Source organism: Esox lucius, chromosome 16 (genome assembly GCF_011004845.1).
Source record: "Esox lucius isolate fEsoLuc1 chromosome 16, fEsoLuc1.pri, whole genome shotgun sequence".
Taxonomy (NCBI): Eukaryota; Metazoa; Chordata; class Actinopteri; order Esociformes; family Esocidae; genus Esox; species Esox lucius.
This window is the reverse complement of record NC_047584.1, coordinates 3,800,044-3,819,310: the sequence shown is the minus strand read 5'-3', so window position 1 is coordinate 3,819,310 and position 19,267 is coordinate 3,800,044. Positions and strand designations below refer to the sequence as shown.

Sequence of the window (19,267 nt, the reverse complement as noted above, 5' to 3'; positions counted from 1 at the left end):
GGGTGTAATATGCTGACTTCACCTCTAATGGTAGTTTGTTCAATGCCAGTCCTACTGTAGGCAAAAGCTTTGTGCTAGTTTAACATTTTTTTGCTGTTGTTGTTTTTATACCAAACTAAATCCTGGAAATGTACCACTGAGAAAAAATAACTTAACCCTATCCCGCAACCTAACCCCTTATTCTGCTCTTACTATATTTAACAGTTGACAGAGTTATATTTTGAAGTGAATTTGTGATGTCTTATTGCAAACTCACTGACACAAATACACACACATGAACATTGGACAGTAGCAGGGCTCAGGTGAAGGTGATTCATCATCTCCTCAAGGCCTAACAAGAGTCAAATCTGGCCTGATAGCTGTCTCTATAATAAGGCTAATGTGGTTGGCATCAGACCTTAGGTGTAAACTGCAGACACACAAACACAATGCAGTCTTCTACCTGGATGATAATAAATAGCGTTAATATATTTGTGTAATTTGTCTTCTTTAAAAAATGTGCATGAACAGTATATACTGAAAAGGAAAAATACACTAGTTTGGGTATTATTTCCGTGTTTCTATATAAATAAGAGTGATTGCAGGTGATTTAGGACTTTCATTCTGTTTATTTTATTTTAAAACACTGACAATCCTAATACAGTATTGCAAAGTGACATTGGTTTTATGTTATTGGTGAATATTGACATTTCCCATTAATAGTTTATAACAAGAGTTTCCCCTGTGAGGAAGCTGTTACAAGATACAAAAATCACAGCTAGGTTAAAAACATTCCACATGTTATTTAAGCATTCCACCACTCAGATGTCCACCATTATAAAACAGTAGCTTAGACATTTTGAAAACTGCACAGATGCTTGCCTTGATGCTCAATTATGAAATGCATTGGGAGTTGTTCTGACGAGAAAGATAATTGTAGCTACAATTATGTGTTGAAGTTGGCGAAGGAGAATGGGTTGGGGGTTTTGAGAGCTGTATGTAAAACAAAGAAACGCATTTAATGAATACATTTTATAAAGTATTTCATTTTGCAAATGACTGTGTCTCACTTCAGCTTAGACTTCAACAATCACTTTAGTCTCCTTTTTTCTTTATCCATACACATACAATGTAGATCTAGACATTTAAGTCTTACGTTTGGTGGCATTAATTTGGTGCAGTGTTTGCAATGATTGATTCTTTTATGGAAAGGGATATATTTATATGCCCTTGATAACCTCTTTTTTGTTGCATTATCTTTCCCTTTCTCTCTGTTACAGATCCCCAGCTCAAGGGTATAGTGACCAGGTTATTTTGCAGGCAGGGATACTACTTGCAAATGAACCCAGATGGCTCTCTTGATGGGACCAAGGATGACAGCAGTAACTCCTGTAAGTATGTCGTCTCCTGTGTTACTGCTTGCCCACACTGTTTTTTCTCTGTGACCATATTTCAATGTACATTTGCCTTTTTTTATTTAAGACTTTATTTAAGTCATTTAAGTCAAGGTCCAGCATAGTTTTGAAATACTATTTTTGAGTAGTATTTCAATCTTGAGGAAGAATGATTTGAAATAGTGAGAAAGGCAATTGAAAGTTAAGGAAAACAACAAGGAAGATTATCAGTATAATTCAGTGTAAAACATAACATCATTATTAATTACTTTTTTCCTAGCGGTCTGATTTACTGCCTGGTCCTGTCCGACTATTTCTAAATTTTTTTTTTTCAGGAATAGAGTCTTAATATTTGTCCTCACTTGAATAGTCCCATATACCTTTCAGTATTTTTGTTGTTGATACACATGGACATTAAAATGACAACCATATAAAGTACTGTAGGTGGCTTCTTCTGTTTGAAAGGGAATCTGGACCTAAAACAGTGGGCTAGCTTGAAAGAAGAGACTGTAGCTATAAGCTGGCACCGCATTGTTAGTGCTCCAGGTCTAGCTTGTTCATTTGATTTCAGTATGTGGCACTAAAGTGCAGCATTGTCTATGCATCTGAAACTAGGAGCTGAGTCTGTCACTTCAATAGATCAAAAGCCACTCGTTTATAGATGCACAAAGGCCACCTACAGTACACACAACCCTAGTACTTAACACAAATGCAAACAAACTGTAATTTGATCTGTGTCAAATAACAGATGGTTAGCAGTCATATGGGTTAAGTAAAAATGTATTAGATCAATAAACAAATAGACCAAATAACACGTCCATATTTATGTTATTCAACAAAATAAACTATTGAAATGATATGCTTTAGCTGGGGCACAGACAGTGAGATACATTCCCAGCAGCATTGACTGTTTATATCAGACAACTGCTGATTTGAAAATAATGAAATACAAATACAAAGATTTTAGCCAAAACTCACTGTCCCAGAAGCATATATTTAAGCCTGTATCAGTTGTGTGATGGGTGTTGTAACTAATTTCCTCCTTCAGGGAACGGTTATTACAGTCGTAAACGTACATTGCCTTTCAGTTGGTCACTGTGGGGAATAACATTTATGATGCTGAAATAGGTTGCCAATGGCAGTTTATCCAAGGGAAACCAACTTGTACTAAAACATGCAGACAACCTATCCACAATTTCATCCCCTAGCCAACAGCACACTATGTTCCGGGCTGGGAGTTGTGATACTGAGACAGTAAAACATCACAAACGTGTGAGGTGATTCCCAGCTTGCCACCATGCAAAGTCAATCCTTTTAACAGGATGCTGCTCTCACCTTGTTAGGCAAACATTGCTTTTTGGCTTCATATGCCAATCCTGCTGCTACTTGGACAGCAACCTACACAGAGCTGGTTTGGTATCGCAGACAAAGAGGTGGGTGCATAACAGGAAACCGAAGGCATGGTCCATGAGCGTAATGCATGCAAAGGGTATGTAATCTATATTGCTCCTCAGGCACAAACGGAGGGGGCAGACAAAAAAATCACTCAAAGACCGAGGTCTTGTAGGACATAGACATGACTTTGAAGGCTGACTTCGGCTAGGCCTGATAGGCCCTCTACATCCATCAAGTCTGAGGCCGCATGTGCAAATATGTGAAATATATTAGAATTACAGCTTGCATTCTTGCAATGTGTGAAGATCAATGTCAGCCTGGCCAATCAGCTCTCATATCTTAGAGATGTCCTTGGCATGGTAGCCTCCATTGCTAAGTGTTTAGCGCTCCATTGGATGACATATCCACTCCCAGGTTACAATAAATAAGAACATAGGTTTGCCAAACCAAACAATAGTGTGCACTGCCCCAAGTTAACAATGAGTGGGCCAACGACAAACTGTAGGAGGGACAGGGTGTGCCCGATGGCTTTAGCCTTCATCAGCCTTGAAAGGCTTGATTGCAGGGTGTACTTGAAAATGTGGTTCCTAATATGCATAGTCTGATGAAGTAAAATGTAAGGTGTGTGAGTGCTTTCTGTAAAAAAATCACTGGGAACACACCCATGTAATTCGATTTGAGAGCAAAGTTACATTATAACTTAAATAACAGCAGTTTAGGGTATGAATATACCACAAACTGTTTCTACATGCATTTATTGATTTGAACAAAAAAAATTATCCCATTATTGGTACCAATGTAAAAGCAGTTTTTTAAATAAACATTTTCAACAGTTGTTTTACTAATCTGTTATACTTATTTGAGTATAGATTTCTGAATATGTCATCAAAATGGTCTCTATTCTAGTCAGTGATAATGCCCACAATGCAAATGTCTTTTGAACAGGATCCTGTGAAGAAAGTGTAATGAAAGTCAACTGCAACTTTCGTGAGAGTACTCACTGCAAGGCGGGAATTTTGTATAATTTTATTGTAAGTCAACCTGTTTGCCTGCCTGTCTCTGACTCTCTACCCCTTCAATATTTCTGTGTTCCAGCTTTGTTCAACCTCATTCCTGTGGGTCTCCGAGTTGTTGCAATTCAGTCCGTGAAGACAGGGTTATACATCGCCATGAATGGGGAGGGCCATCTGTACACATCAGTGAGTAACACTGTAATCTACACTATTCAATTCTAATTCAAATGTGATGCAAATAATTTAGTCAACAAACTGTCAAAACACATGTAATTTACTTTATGTCAATCTAAGACATGCAAACCATTTTTGTTAAGTTATATTCATGTTATGCATTTTACATAAACACACACTGACATACACATTCAAACTAACACAGGAAAGGAAGCATGCACACATATAGAAATGTATGTACACAAATGCACACATGCCAACATTATGGTACATGCACACACACAATGTCTTATCCCACTTTTAATTCATAGAGAAGATGTCAAACTTGTCTTAATTTTCAGCATCAGAGTTCATATTTCTTTGCAGCTGAGCAGTCTTGATGTCAAACTACTTACTAGAGTATCTCACAGCTTATTGCTTGGCAGAGTAGGGGAGACATCCCAAACTTCTGCCCATAGGTTTACATTTATCAAGTGAAATACATCCAAAATCACATCAAAATTATATTTTCAGTACATGAATAAAAATATGTTATTATGCATTGTACAAGCATATTTATATTGTATTATTTTTCAAAGTGGCACTGGTTTTACTGGATCTTATTGAAATCTAGCTAGTAGGATGACTAGTCATCCTAAAGCCAGACAGCCATAGTAAAAAACACTTGAACCCAGAGATGGAAAGATATAAACCACAGTGCTCTTCTATCAGCTCCTGCATTCATTCATTAGTAACTTAATTTCTAATTTCTCCTTGTTAGCTACAGTATACCAATCATGATGAAAAACACCCTAACCTTGTCTGCTAGATTCATCAGGATCTGTGCTTCAAATCTTTCTTGTGCCCTCCAATCCCACATAGTGGCAAGGGGATTTAGGCTGCATTCTATCGGCTGAAAACAGGGACTTACATTAGAAAGGACTGACCTAGAATCTTTGATTGGGTTTCCGGAATTAAGGATTGGGAATTAATAACCAATTTATATTACCTTGTAGATGCTACATTACAAAGAGTTGTTATCATGGGTAATTGAACTGCAGTCAATCTCTCTACCTCCCCATCTAACTATCATCTATCCATCTATCCATTCATCTCCCCAATTGCTCTTTCCTTATACCTTTCTTGATTCTCCCTCAATCTGTTCATCAACATGTGCATTTGATAGCAACAAGTAATGACAGAACCTGATGTGAAATGTTTAAATATGTTCAGTCAGAATCCACTTAGATATGTCAAAATCTATGACCTTAGTGGTAACAGATATCAGTGGGATCGTGATCGTCCAATCCACAAGGAACAGTTTGACACTGCTAGTTCCGATCTGGCATTCTGAAAGCTCTTCTGCTCAATTTGCAGCTCTTTTTAGTGCTAATGGGGTTTGTGATCAGTCTCTTGCCATCCAACCACTCACGCACTCGCTCACACTCAATTCTCCTTCTGTTCTCTGCTGTGTGAATTTCTTGGATAATAAAACTGGCAGAAACACACTTTCATCCCTCCTCTTCCACCTCCTCTTTCATCTCTCTTTCGTTCTCCCCTTAAAGCAGAGTACATCTGTTCCTGCCATTTAGCACACTGTGTGTGAGTTCATGGTTGACCTTTTCCATCCATCAGGTGTATTTGATTACAGAGCACTTATAAATTGCATGCTTTCAAGATTGTTATTAAGAAAAGTGGAGGGTGTACTTTTAGCAAGGTAGGTTGAAAAAAGGTAATGCAAAAGTATATTGAAAGAGGGCGGTTCTTTTTGAAAGTGTCCTTCCATGCGCAAGTAGAACACTTTTCTCTAGTTTTAGCGTGACTTCATGAACTCTGAGTAATGTAAGATCAAGTATTGCTCTTCTTCCAAGTAGCATGAATGCATGATCACTCAGTGATGCCCAGCTGTTTATATTCTAGCCATTTGCTGACTCAATTGCATAACTTTTATACCTATGCTGATTTGCCCTGACTCATGAAATTCCATACATTGCAAAAGTATTGAAAACCGCTGACCAATTCTCAAATTTTACTGAATTACAAATGGTAAATTTGTTTTCTGTGTGCTAATCCAAAACCTATTCAAAGGATTTCCATTTGCATATAAAAAATTTACATTAGACACATTACATTTTAAACAGAAACCTACATATAATGAAAACATGACCTTAAATTAGTTATTTTATATTGTTAGAAATCAGCCGGTTTTTATATTTGTTGAAATAATGATGCCCGGTTGTCAAGGGAAAGAGTAATTCAAATATTTATTGCAGCATTAGATAGTCTTGTTCATGAGGTTACAGACCTGGTCTTCCTTACACAACCTCAATCTCATCTCACTCAATCCCTTCTCACTGTAATGTTGGTTACAAGCTGATATATACATTGAAGGGTGTGTCTACCTAGCAAAGATCAGGTTTCCAAGACAGTAACCCCCATGCCAAGATTATAAGGGTCTCGATTTTTTTTTACACCAACAGGCTACTATTAGTGTTAACGGTGTTCAGCAGAAAATCTGACGAAAACATGACATCATGATGAAACATTCCCCCAAGTCATTTGAACAATCAAAACTCCCCTTGTCCGTATCATGATCCATGCGACAATATCATACAAAAGACTCATGCATATCCTGTTGTACCTGTGAAAGATTAACACCACAACAGTGTCTTCCACTGTGTTGGGACCATGTGACCTTTCCAGTACTCTGACCTGTTGTATGTGGAGTCCTTTAGGAGGATTCTCCTCTCATCTTGCTGTCGACGATTCATTTAGAAAGGGAGTGTGAAGCCAAGTGATCTGACCCTGGCATTGTTCTGCCATGTGAGTGGTCAGGAAGATTTGGAACAGATTCAACCAGTGTAGTTGTAGAAATCCTTATTGAACATTTTGCTGGTACTCACACACTCAGTTGTCTGTGTCCAGTCAGTGACGTGATGTGCAAAACAACGATTAGTGTGATTCAACAGTCCATCAACTCCCAACAATGAAGACAATAGATCAGTCCTGGAAACTTGTGGATCTCAAAAGTTCCATAATCAGAGTGAAGCTTACAACCAAGTTTCCATAAAATTATATGTCAAAGTTCCTTTTCCATCCAGAACTGGCTTGGTTGATGTTTGATTCCGTGTGCTATATGTTAATGGCCGAAAGCAACTAGCAGTGGAATACGATTGTCAGACTTGACTCTGCTTAGACAAATCAGAAATGGTTAGATCTATTCATTTCAACCATTAAAATGTTAGACCTTAAAACAAACAAAACAATTTCCGAATAAACCAATTAAAAACCAATCCTGTGAATGGAAAATGTAAAACATAACAGATGTCTATGCTCCGTTATAACTATGCAAACAGGAAAATCTAAAATGTTCATGTCTCTCTTTTTAAGTACCAATTCAATTTGCTCTTTCCAATCATAATAGATTATCATATCATACATCCCCCCTGCCTTCACTTCATTAAGTCAATGGAAAGTGACACCAAGAGTGAATGCAGAACAATGACAAATTAGACCACAGGAGGCGCCATCCTGAACTCGCACAGGCCATCGTTACAGGATGGACATGAAAAATAGAGAATTGGTAGTAGGGATGGATCTATAATCCATTCGATTAGGAGTTGCATCCTGTATATTCTGCAAAACAAAGTGAAAATGTAAAAAACACAAACATTCACTAACACCATTAAAGACATCAATGTGCAACACAGTCGCTTGTGCGTAGGAATTATAAACCATATAACCTATTAACAAATTGGTCTAACATAACTAAATAGCTCTCAAATTTGACTTTACCTCAGTACCTCCACACAGGTCTGCGTAATTGGCTATCATGCCAATTTCCACACCTTCACAATTCACAAACTTCATTTTTATTCTAAATAGTGGCGGTCAGCCAAACTCTAAATCACATCTTTTACGCATATTTTGATTGTTCTATCATCAACAATGGGGGATGACGTTAGGTCTCTACCATCACTACAGTTGGTTTCAGAATCATACATTTCAACATTAAAGCTATTGATAGGAAAATATATTTAGCTTTCACTTAATGTTTGATTATCCCAAAACTGAATATGCTAGTGTTGGTAAAATTACCGCAGATGTGACCAGACTGAACACTCAAATGTAACCCTTAGTAATAGGCTACTCTGCTTTAATGGGAAAGATTGGTAGAGGCCATCCCAGTGCGTCTGCCCCCCTTCCTGAAGCCCTAAGCTTCACCCACATATGGTGAGCCATTAATAAGGACAAATTTGTTTGTTTAAAGTATATATAGTATACATTTTAATTCCCATACATTAAAAATCTGACATGGTCCTCAGACATCTGTAGCAAGATATGTTATCCTTTCAACTTAGCCGATATCCTTCTTTAACTGAAGATTTAAATTTACTGTCCAACCCATCTAATATTTTGTAAAAATTTGCTTATCTTTATCTACACAGCAATTAAGAGCACTCCTAAGAATGGCGATGTAGACAAAAAAGAGATGTATGATGTCACTAATATCAAGGTACAATAAATAATCCAAAGGACACTCAATGTAGGCCTTAAACACTTACATCAATACCCTATTTGTTCATTATTCAGTTTACCATCTTAGAATTTAAACTCCATTAACGAGTATCAGGCGTTGGTTTTAAAACAAGTATTTTCCCAGTTATCATTGGTAAATACAAATAAAAGAGAAAATATTATTTTAAACAAACTCAATTCAGCATTTAAAATACATATTTTTTTGGGGGGGAAGTAAACTCGCTTTAGCTGTATTACCCTTTTTTTAAGGCTATGACCATATTGGATTCAAATTCAGTCCTCATGGGACACAGCCTGTCTCCTTAACGTTAAAGACTGTCACCATGTGGATTCTTCAATCTACCACTTATACAATATATAAGGAGAAAGAAAACACAATATTTTAACCTATTGTAAGAAAACCATTAGGCTATTTTACCAGATTAGAAAATCATAATTGTACCACTTTCTAATTAATCACTAGGTTTCAGATGTATCCATGTGTGCTAGTGAACAGCTCAACGCATAACAGATGGTTACCATGCAGAGGGCCTCGGTAAAGGCCTACCCACATGGAGGCCTTACGGTTTTAAACATGATCATCAACGCAATAAATATGTTTGATTCAAAATGACATAGTGAACATGACAAAGCACAACAAAACAGGCTATTTCTTGAATACCTTTTAAAACATGTTGAAGCATGACAGAGCAAAACAGGCTATTTCGAATGCCTATTAAAGACATCATGAACAAAGACAGGAAAATTATTACACCTATCAAACTTGGTCACTCTAGAGGTATAATCAGCACATTGCAGCCGTACCAGACAAATGGAGAAAGAATATTAAAACTCTAGAAAGCAATGAATCCTCTGGTTGCCCATCTACTAAAGATCATGCATGGTAAACCGGATTAAAATAAACCATAAGATATATATCTTCCATCTATTAAAGATCAGTCATAGTTAAACCGGACAAACATACAACGATCAGCCACAACATTATGACCACCTGCCAAATATTATGTAGGTCCCCCTTTTGCCACAAAAACAGCCCTGACCTGTCGAGGCATGGACACCACTAGACCTCTGAAGTTGTGCTTTGGTATCTAGCACCAAGACATTAGCAGCTGATCCTTTAAGTTCTGTAAGTTGCGAGGTGGGGCCTCCATGGATCAGACCTGTTTGTCCAGCACATCCCACAGGTGCTCGATTGGATTGAGATCTGGGAATTTGGAGGCCAAGTCAACACCTTGAACTTGTTGTTGTGTTCCTCAAACCATTCCTGAACCATTTTTGCTTTGTGACGGAGCGCATTATCCTGTTGAAAGAAGCCAATGCCATCAGGGAATGCCATTGCCATGAAAGGGTGCACATAGTCTGCTACAATGATTAGGTAGGTGGTACATGTCAAGGAACATCCACATGGATGGCAGGACCCAAGGTTTCCCAGCAGAACATTGCCCAAATCATCACACTGCCTCCACCGGCTGGCCAAGTTCCCATAGTGCATCCTGGTGCCATGTGTTCTCCAGGTAAACATCGCACACACACCCGGCCATCCATGTGATGCAAACAAGATTTATCCGACCAGGCCACCTTCTTCCATTGCTCCGTGGTCCAGTTCTGATGCTCATGTAGCCATTGTAGGCGCTTTCGGCAGTGTACAGGGGTCAGCATGGGCACCGTGGTTGGTCTGCGGCTACGCAGCCCCATACGCAACAAACCGCAATGCATTGTGTGTTCTGACACCTTTCTATCAGTACCAGCATTAACTTTTTCAGCAATTTGAGCTACCCTAGCTCATCTGCTGGATCGGACTACACAGGCCAGCCTTCACTCCCCACGAGCATTAATGAGTCTTTGCCGCCAATGACACTGCTCAGGGGCTCGGTTTGCAATCGTTGTTCGTGGTTACTGGTTGCTGAGAACAACTGAACAGTGAGTCGTAAAATTACGCCATGTAACAAATTGTTGTTTATTGCATGGAATCTGTCTCAATTTAGTGGGGCGTTGACTGGTATGTTTCAGTGCTGAACTGTATTTAGTGGGGCGTTGACCGGTGTGTTTCAGTGCTGAACTGTATTTACTGGGTTGTTGACCGGTGTGTTTCATTGCTGAACTGTATTTACTGGGTTGTTGACCGGTGTGTTTCATTGCTGAACTGTATTTACTGGGTTGTTGACTGGTGTGTTTCAGTGCTGAACTGTATTTAGTGGGGCTTTGACCGGTGTGTTTCAGTGCTGAACTGTATTTATAGTATGATAGTTTGATGACACAGTATGATGAATGATGACACTGCATTTTCCCTTTGAGGATTAGTGTGTGATATTGTATTTTACCGCGGTTATACAGTGACTTGTACAAGTAAAAATATAATTCCGTCCAGTTGTACAAATACAACAAGAGGACTGCAGCCTCTGTTGCACATAATGAGTTCATGTTTAAATATCATGGTGCAAATAGGACACCATCAAGAACGAAAAGGATCATTCACAACGATGCCTGAAAAGGTTTTCCCGACTGAACAAGATGGATTCAGAGGAAGTTGGTCAGATGGAGAGTGTGGTACATATGAAGAGAAAAGAAAGGAAAGTTAAGATGGCCGAGAAAGGACAACAGTGGAAAGGCGGGAAAGGAGACAAAGGAGACAATCAAAATGGACGAAGTTTCATTCTGTTTGACCACCTGGCCGACCGACAGTAGTCTCATGACGGAGTCTCTCTTATGGGATCCTGGAATCATGGACGATACTAGGAACTGACGTGAGTTTTCATAATAATTTATTCAGAGTTCTTAAATGTTTATTTCCTAAAATGTATCGTACCTAACCATTAAATGAACTTATAAAGGAAACCTGATCACCTTCCTCTGTAATAGCCAAGCTTATTTAATTGAATATTACATGTAGTTTGAAAAGCACTTTGATGATATATTGCATGTTTAAGAAACAATATACCCTTCTTGTACATTTCTTCAATGAAAATTGATTTGGGATAGGATGTATATTTCAAAGAGGACAAAATGTAAATGTACCATTTGTAATTCCATAATAGAGAGAATTGTTTTCTGTAATACTTTTATAAAGCAATGTCTATTTTTCTTACATGGGTGGAAGGGATGAATGAGCAAACTGGAAGCTGTGGCCTTTACGTTTACTGTTAAAATAAAGAGGAATACTGAGTGTTGTAGGCTTTCAGAGATAGTAGAAGGCCTATTGAGCAATCATGGTTTGCGTCATAATCTTTTGTGCAATGGATCCTTGGCACAGTGACCAAAGTACTACAGAGAGTAACTGAGCCGCCAAGCACAAAGGACTCACCACTGAATAAATGTGAATTCAATCATCTCTTCCCCTTTTACAATCTAGTCCACTGCATCTAGGGCAATAAATGTCTGGCTAATTTTTCTATTCCCTTTGTTCAAAGACTGACAGTTTTCTCCAGTCTAACGAGAAGAGGAGGGTGGAATTCTCAATCTTTAGCATGGATAACAAAACAATTATAAACAGGATTTATCATTCTACAGATAACTGTAATGGAACTGTTTACGCAAACAGCAAAGCAGAGACATTTCAATGAGATTAAAAACTTGTATTTTTTTATCATGAAGACTATTACAACTGCTGACATGGCTGAACATGTTCCCTATTTTCTTTTATCATGCCTGTTGCAAATGTTAGTTTGAATTATTTGTTTCATAAAAACCTGTTGTGATGGTTGGGCATTTCAAAGCCTGTTTGTTTGCTTTATGGATTGTCATCCATCCTTTAAGTCACTGTTGAGTCAAACTGCAGGACATTTCTTATGATTCCTGCACTTTGCAGCACATTGATTGTCAAATTCCTACATTTCTTTGTAAATTAAGTGACCCTATTGAAATGTGATCCTTGAAAATACCAATTTTAAGTGTGTGGTGGAGCACAATGTGGCATTTCTTTGGCCTTGCTTTGGCCTCGCTGATAATAACTACAATAATTACATTTAGCTTATAAACAGAGTGCAAAAGGCATTGATTTTGTTTAACACTTGATTTCGACCAAAGATTACAGATCAAAGCTGGCTGATGCATGTACATTCTCAAATTTCCTTAGCATGAAAAAAAGGAACTAAGAATGAATTGGATGTACTGGGGAAATTTTTTATGCCTGTATTCAGAAGGGAATATTTTCTTAGAATGCTAATGTTGCGCATGCTGCACATTCTCTTCATGAGGTCCACATAAATCCCTTAACAGACAGACTAACCACAATTTGTTTAGAAACCATTGATGCTTGTATACATCTCGCATTACAAAAAAATACACTATATGACCAAAAGTATGTTGACACGTGACCATCACACCTATATGAGCTTGTTGGAATTCCCATTTGAAAACATTAATATGGAGTTGGCACCCCCTTAGCAGCTATAATGGTCAACACTCTTTTGGGAAGGCTTTCCACAACCTTTTTGAGTGTCTCTGTGGGAATTTGTGCCCATTCAGCCAAAAGAGCATTTGTGAGGTGAGGCACTGATGTTGGACAAGAAGGCTTGACTCACAATCGCCATTCCAATTCATCGCCAATGTGCTCAGTGGGTTTGAGATCAGGGCGCCGTGCAGGCCAATCGAGTTCCTATCCACCAACCTTTTGAAACCATGTCTTTATGCACCCCGCTTTGTGCACAGGGGCACAGTCATGCTGGAACAGGAAAAGGCTTTCCCCAAACTGTTGCCCCAACGTTGGAAGCACACAGTTGTGTATAATGTCTCTGTATCCTGTATCATTGAGATGACCCATCACTGGAACTAAGGGGCCTAGCCTAAACCCTGAAACACAACCCCAGACCATTATCCCTCCTGTACCAAACTTTACAGTAGGCACTATGCATTCCAGTGTGTAGCATTCTCCTGGCATCCACAAACCTGTGTTTTTCCATCAGACTGCCAGGGAGTGAAGTGTGATTCATAACTCCAGAGAACGTGTTTCCACTGCTCCAGTGGCCGCCTGCTTTATACCACTGCAGCTGACGCTCTGCATTGTGCATGTTGATGTGAGGCTTGCGTACAGCTGCTTGACCATGGAAAACGTACAGTTCTTGTGCTGACGTTGCTTCCAGATGCAATTTGAAACTCTACGGTGAGTGATGCTAAAGGTTCTAAGCGTTTATTTGCGCTACGCACTTCAGCACTTGGCGGCCCGCTGTCAGTTTGCGTGGCTGATGTTACTTCTAGATGCTTCCACTTCACAATTATTGCACTTATAGATGACCAGGGCAGATCTTGTAGGGCAGAAATTACACAAACTGACTTGTGGCAAAAGTAGCATCCTATGAGAATGCTCTTCAGTACAACCAATTGTACAGTACTGCCAATGTTTGTTTATGGAGATTTCATGGCTCTGTGCTAGATTTTTTTTCACCTGTGAGCAATGGGTGTGGTTGAAACACTTACTCAATAATTAGAAGGTTTATATACACTCACCTAAAGGATTATTAGGAACACCTGTTCAGTTTCTCATTAATGCAATTATCTGATCAACCAATCACATGGCAGTTGCTTCAATGCATATAGGGGTGTGGTCCTAGTCAAGACAATCTCCTGAACTCCAAACTGAATGTCAGAATGGGAAAGAAAGGTGATTTAAGCAATTTTGAGCATGGCATGGTTGTTGGTGCCAGACGGGCTGGTCTGAGTATTTCACAATCTGCTCAGTTACTGGGATTTTCACGCACAACCATTTCTAGGGTTTACAAAGAATGGTGTGAAAAGGGAAAAACATCCAGTATGCGGCAGTCCTGTGGGCGAAAATGCCTTGTTGATGCTAGAGGTCAGAGGAGAATGGGCCGACTGATTCAAGCTGATAGAAGAGCAACTTTGACTGAAATAACCACTCGCTACAACCGAGGTATGCAGCAAAGCATTTGTGAAGCCACAACACGCACAACCTTGAGGCGGATGGACCCCAGAAGACCCCACCGGGTACCACTCATCTCCACTACAAATAGGAAAAAGAGGCTACAATTTGCACGAGCTCACCAAAATTGGACAGTTGAAGACTGGAAGAATGTTGCCTGGTCTGATGAGTCTGTTTGATTTCTGTTGAGACATTCAGATGGTAGAGTCAGAATTTGGCGTAAACAGAATGAGAACATGGATACATCATGCCTTGTTACCACTGTGCAGGCTGGTGGTGGTGGTGTAATGGTGTGGGGGATGTTTTCTTGGTGCTATCCTATCAATACGGGCCAACATTTCTAAAGAATGCTTTCAGCACCTTGTTGAATCAATGGCACGTAGAATTAAGGCAGTTCGGAAGGCGTAAGAGGGTCAAACACAGTATTAGTATGGTGTTCCTAATAATCCTTTAGGTGAGTGTAGTGTAAGTGCTTTAGGAAGAGGTGAAGCACAGTGATACAACATGTTATGATATAAAAAAAAAACTTGATAAACTGCCTGTCTCTGTATCTTTCTGTGGCAGAGCATTTTACCATGACATAACTATATTCATGTCTGACCAAAACATGACATTTTTGTTTTTGGTACAGTGAAGAAATCCATCGTGGTGTGTCTAGTGGGTATTTTTGTCTGTTTGAAGTGTAGGTAAATATATGATGTAAGTAGTTATGAGCTGTGTTGATGAATCTATCCACTAAAAATACAGAGGCATCTTTTTAAAACATTACTTTCTCCACAAGCTAGCAATAGGCCTTATTTCAGTGATGTTAACGATTCAAATGGATTTACTTTTAGGCTTATTTAATAAATAATTTGTTGTCCACAGCTTAGTATTTTCGAAATGACATCCCCATAGTATTTTCAAAATGGTATCCCTAGTTTAAAATGTCCAGACAAGGGAAGAAAAGAGATGCATTTACTTTGTTTATCTCTGGCCCTTTCTGTCTTCAACTATTTAATGTTTTATATGTACTGCTTTAGAACACATAAAAGTAGCCTATCTGGCCTGCAAACAAATGTAGGCATATAAAAATGACATCTGATAGTTACTTTTACTTGCCACCTGAGCAGCAGAGCTTCTTGAAATATTTTTTAATTACCACATAGACAAAGTCAAGTGTTAAATACATCTTTTGCAAATTACAATAGATATTCACATTCATTTGACAGTTTCTATCGTTGTTGATCAGTCACAGTCAAACATGTGGCCTATGTAGGGATATATCACAATGTTGTCCACAAAAGCAGAACGAGCAATCAAGCAAATTTGTTGTACTCTACTAGCACCTTGAAGATTCTCTGCTTGCTGTCTGAAAAGACTATCATTATATACAATAGTTTAAGCTTTTATTCACAGTCAACCAATTGTTGGGAAATTGGTCCAAAGCTTGAATGTGTTGATTTGGTGTTGCATAAAACCCGCACTTATATACTGCAAACGCACCACCATGAAGTACGGAATTCAAAACACCAAAATGCACCCCCTTGTATAGAGTTATGTACTTATTTTTAATTATATTGACCTGCAATAATAACTAATAGGTCTACATAACATTCTACCTAGAACATTCTCATATTGTAGCTCCTAAACTGCAATCGCTGCACCCCTGAACTCGAATAATGCCACATCGTCATAGAGGTGAGGAGAAAAATATAGGTGCTGGTCATTACAGGTCCCATGTTCTCTCACTTCGTCTGCTGCTTAATTGTTTCACCTGTTTCCACCACAGAGGACAGTCAGACAAGACTTTTTAGCCGAACCTCATTATTCCCCCACTCCGTCAACTCGTTAATGTAGTGCCAAGTGTCAGTGTCAGGCGGGTCGGCAGTCCGAAGGGCTAGTGCAAGACCAGCTTCATCCAATAACGAGCAGAAAGGTCGAAAGTACTCATCAGAGCAGGCCTGGCACACTGGTAGATTACACATAGGCTCCATGAGTCTTTTGGGAAACATAGGGAAGATGTTAGAAACTTTTTTTTTTTTTTTTAAACACAGCAGACATACGGTATATAGCTGTGGACAATGACTGTGTGAGTGCAATTTATCAAGAAGGCCTTTTTCCTCACTAGATTCTAATGCTTCTCCCAAACTGTCTGCCAATTATGGATTTAAAAGCGGTGTATCTATGTATGTGTAGCCAATAGTGGTCTGAGAAACCCTGCTCTTAACCATAGGTTTTGCAAATTGTGCAACTGAAGGAGACAATTTTTAACAACAGGAGACATTTCAGGAGGATGATGGCGTATGTGTGTTTTTATGAGGAAGAGCTCCACAGTTTGAGTGGAAATAACTTACAATCTGAGCACCTCGTCTGATCAGCACTTGGTGCATCATGCACTTTACTTTTACAGAAGAGAGTCTAGCTGCGAGAAGGCTTTGCTAAGGCAAGAAGAAGCTTGCTTCTGTTCCCGCATCACAGCACAGAATAACTTAACATAAACCCCCAATGCTCCCTGGATCGTTTCTACCCTCTGCAGTGCTATGTTTCACTTCACCGTGGGCGAAGACGCTCGTCTGAACAATAACTCATACCGCCAAAGATACAGCCAGGCGATCTCTCCCTGCTTAACAGCTTATGGTCTGTTTCATTTTCATGTCCCCTTCTTCCATTCCTTCTGGTTCTTTATTCCTCTGTTTATTCTATCTTTGAGATATTCTAGACCAGGAGTGGGCGATCCTCTGTGGCCTGTCTACCAGCACTCTTCTTCCCCTTCATAATCAAATGCGGGAATTGCATTCTCTGCTGAAGAGCCAGTTTAGCTCTTTATTGGAGTCAGATATGTTGGCTAGGTCTGGGACAGAAGTGTGACACCAATACAGCACTGAAGTTTCCTATCCCTGTTTCCACAAGGAAAATTATGTATGGCTGTAAGACAATTGTGCACAGTCAAATATGTATGACGTCGAACAGTTAAACAGACCGGAGATACTTTGCCTGTGTCTCAAATTAGCAGAGGCCAAAGGTAGTTCACTAAGTGGAATGATGGAGTGCCATTAGAATGGAACAACTGAATTAAGAGTCAGCATTGGCTAGGACGAATTGTGAAGATGTGTAAAAAGAGGGAATAGAGCGATATTGTAATCTCTTAAACATACAGTCCATAAAACCCTGTAAGAATTGCAGATGGCAGATCAAGTGAGCATTATCCTCAATAACCGGGTTTATGTTTAACCTAGTAAGTAGAAACTATACGTCTGTGATATTATTGGGGTTTAGGTTTATATAAACTCAAAATAGTTATTAATTTGAATTTAATCAATTTACATAATAGAAGGATTAATCCAATCATCCAAATAAATTCTGTTCTTGAATTTAATTCAGTGGATTGGAGCCCAAAACAAGTAGATATTGTTCAAATTGTCTTATTGCCATGTTGTACATTGGATCTCATAGCTTGGCCACTTCCTGTAGTGTAGCAATAGGGCTATTGATAGCAGATCACTGTCCACCCCCTGTGAATGTCTCAGCAATGATGGAGGCTGTCACCCACCCATTGATCTTCTAGCAGAGCTTAGCCAACTGCAATTGCCATGTGAGAGATTCCCTACACGTCTTTATGAAAATGGATGGATGACTATAACACACTTATGTGCATGTACACACACACACACACACCCAGATTTTGGGTTTGGAGCTATAAATGATTTGGTTGTGACATATGATTGGCAAGCAGGAGCCTGGAAAGCGCAAACGTATTGATCAGCTAAGGCCAATCAAATCAACACTGCGGTTAACCTAAACCCTCAAGCCTGTTCCACTCTAATTCCCACAGTGCAATAGAATAACTTACAGGGGATATAAAAAGTCTACACACCCCTGTTAAAATGCCAGGTTCTTGTTATGTAAAAGAATGAGACAAAGATAAATCATGTCAGAACCTTTCCCACCTTTAATGTGACCTATAACGTGAAAAATTCAATTGAAAAACTGAACTCTTTGAGGGGGAAAAATAAAAAATAAAAAACACACAATAACCTGCACACATACTTTGTTGAAGCACCTTTAGATTTTATTACAGAACTCAGTCCTTTTGGGTAGGCATCTATTAGCATGGCACATCTTGACATGGCAATATTGCCCACTCTTTGCAAAATCACTCCAAATCTGTCAGATTCCGAGGACATCTCCTGTGCACAGCCCTCTTCAGATCACCCCACAGATGTTCAATTGGATTCAGGTCTGGGCTCTGGCTGGGACATTCCAAAACTTTAGTCTTCTTCTGGTGAATTGTGGATTTGAATGTGTGCTTTGGATCATTGATGTGCTGTAAGGTGCATTTCATCTTCAGCTTTCTAACGGACGTCTGAAGGTTTTGTGCCAAAATTGCCTGGTATTTGGAACTGTTCATAATTCCCTCCACCCTGACTAAGGCCCCAGTTCCAGCTGAAGAAAAACAGCCCCAAAGCATGATGCTTCCACCACCATGCTTCACTGTGGGTATGGTGTTCTTTGGGTGAAATGCAGGGTTGTTTTTGCACATACCTTTTGGAATTATGGCCAAAAAGTAAAACCTTGATTTCATCTGACCATAACACATTTTCCCACATGCTTTTGGGAGACTTGATGTTTGTTTTTGCAAACTTAAGCCAGCCTTGGATGTTTTTCTTTGTAAGAAAAGGCTTCTGTCTTGCCACCCCATAGCCCATTCATATAAAGAATACGGGAGATTGTTGTCACATGTAGCACACAGCCAGTACTTGCCAGAAATTCCTGCAGTTCCTTTAATGTTACTGAAGGCCTCTTGGAAGCCTCCCTGACCAGTTTTCTTCTCGTCTTTTCATCAATTTTGGAGGGATGTCTAGTTCTTGGTAATGTCTCTGTTGTGCCATATTTCCTACACTTGATGATGACTGTCTTCACTGTGTTCCATGGTATAT

The 19,267-nt window shown here is 39.2% G+C and overlaps 1 protein-coding gene across 4 annotated transcripts in view; it reads left to right on the top strand.

Moving 5' to 3' along the window:
• fgf14 (fibroblast growth factor 14) overlaps positions 1-19,267 on the top strand; it is a 231,629-nt gene that overhangs the window by 160,459 nt on the left and 51,903 nt on the right. For all 4 annotated transcript variants that reach the window (XM_010904510.3, XM_010904512.3, XM_020054947.2 and 1 more), the window contains exons 2-3: positions 1,260-1,370; positions 3,864-3,967. In XM_010904510.3, coding sequence (XP_010902812.1) covers positions 1,260-1,370; positions 3,864-3,967 — 215 coding nt within the window. The remainder of the gene's footprint in view (positions 1-1,259; positions 1,371-3,863; positions 3,968-19,267) is intronic.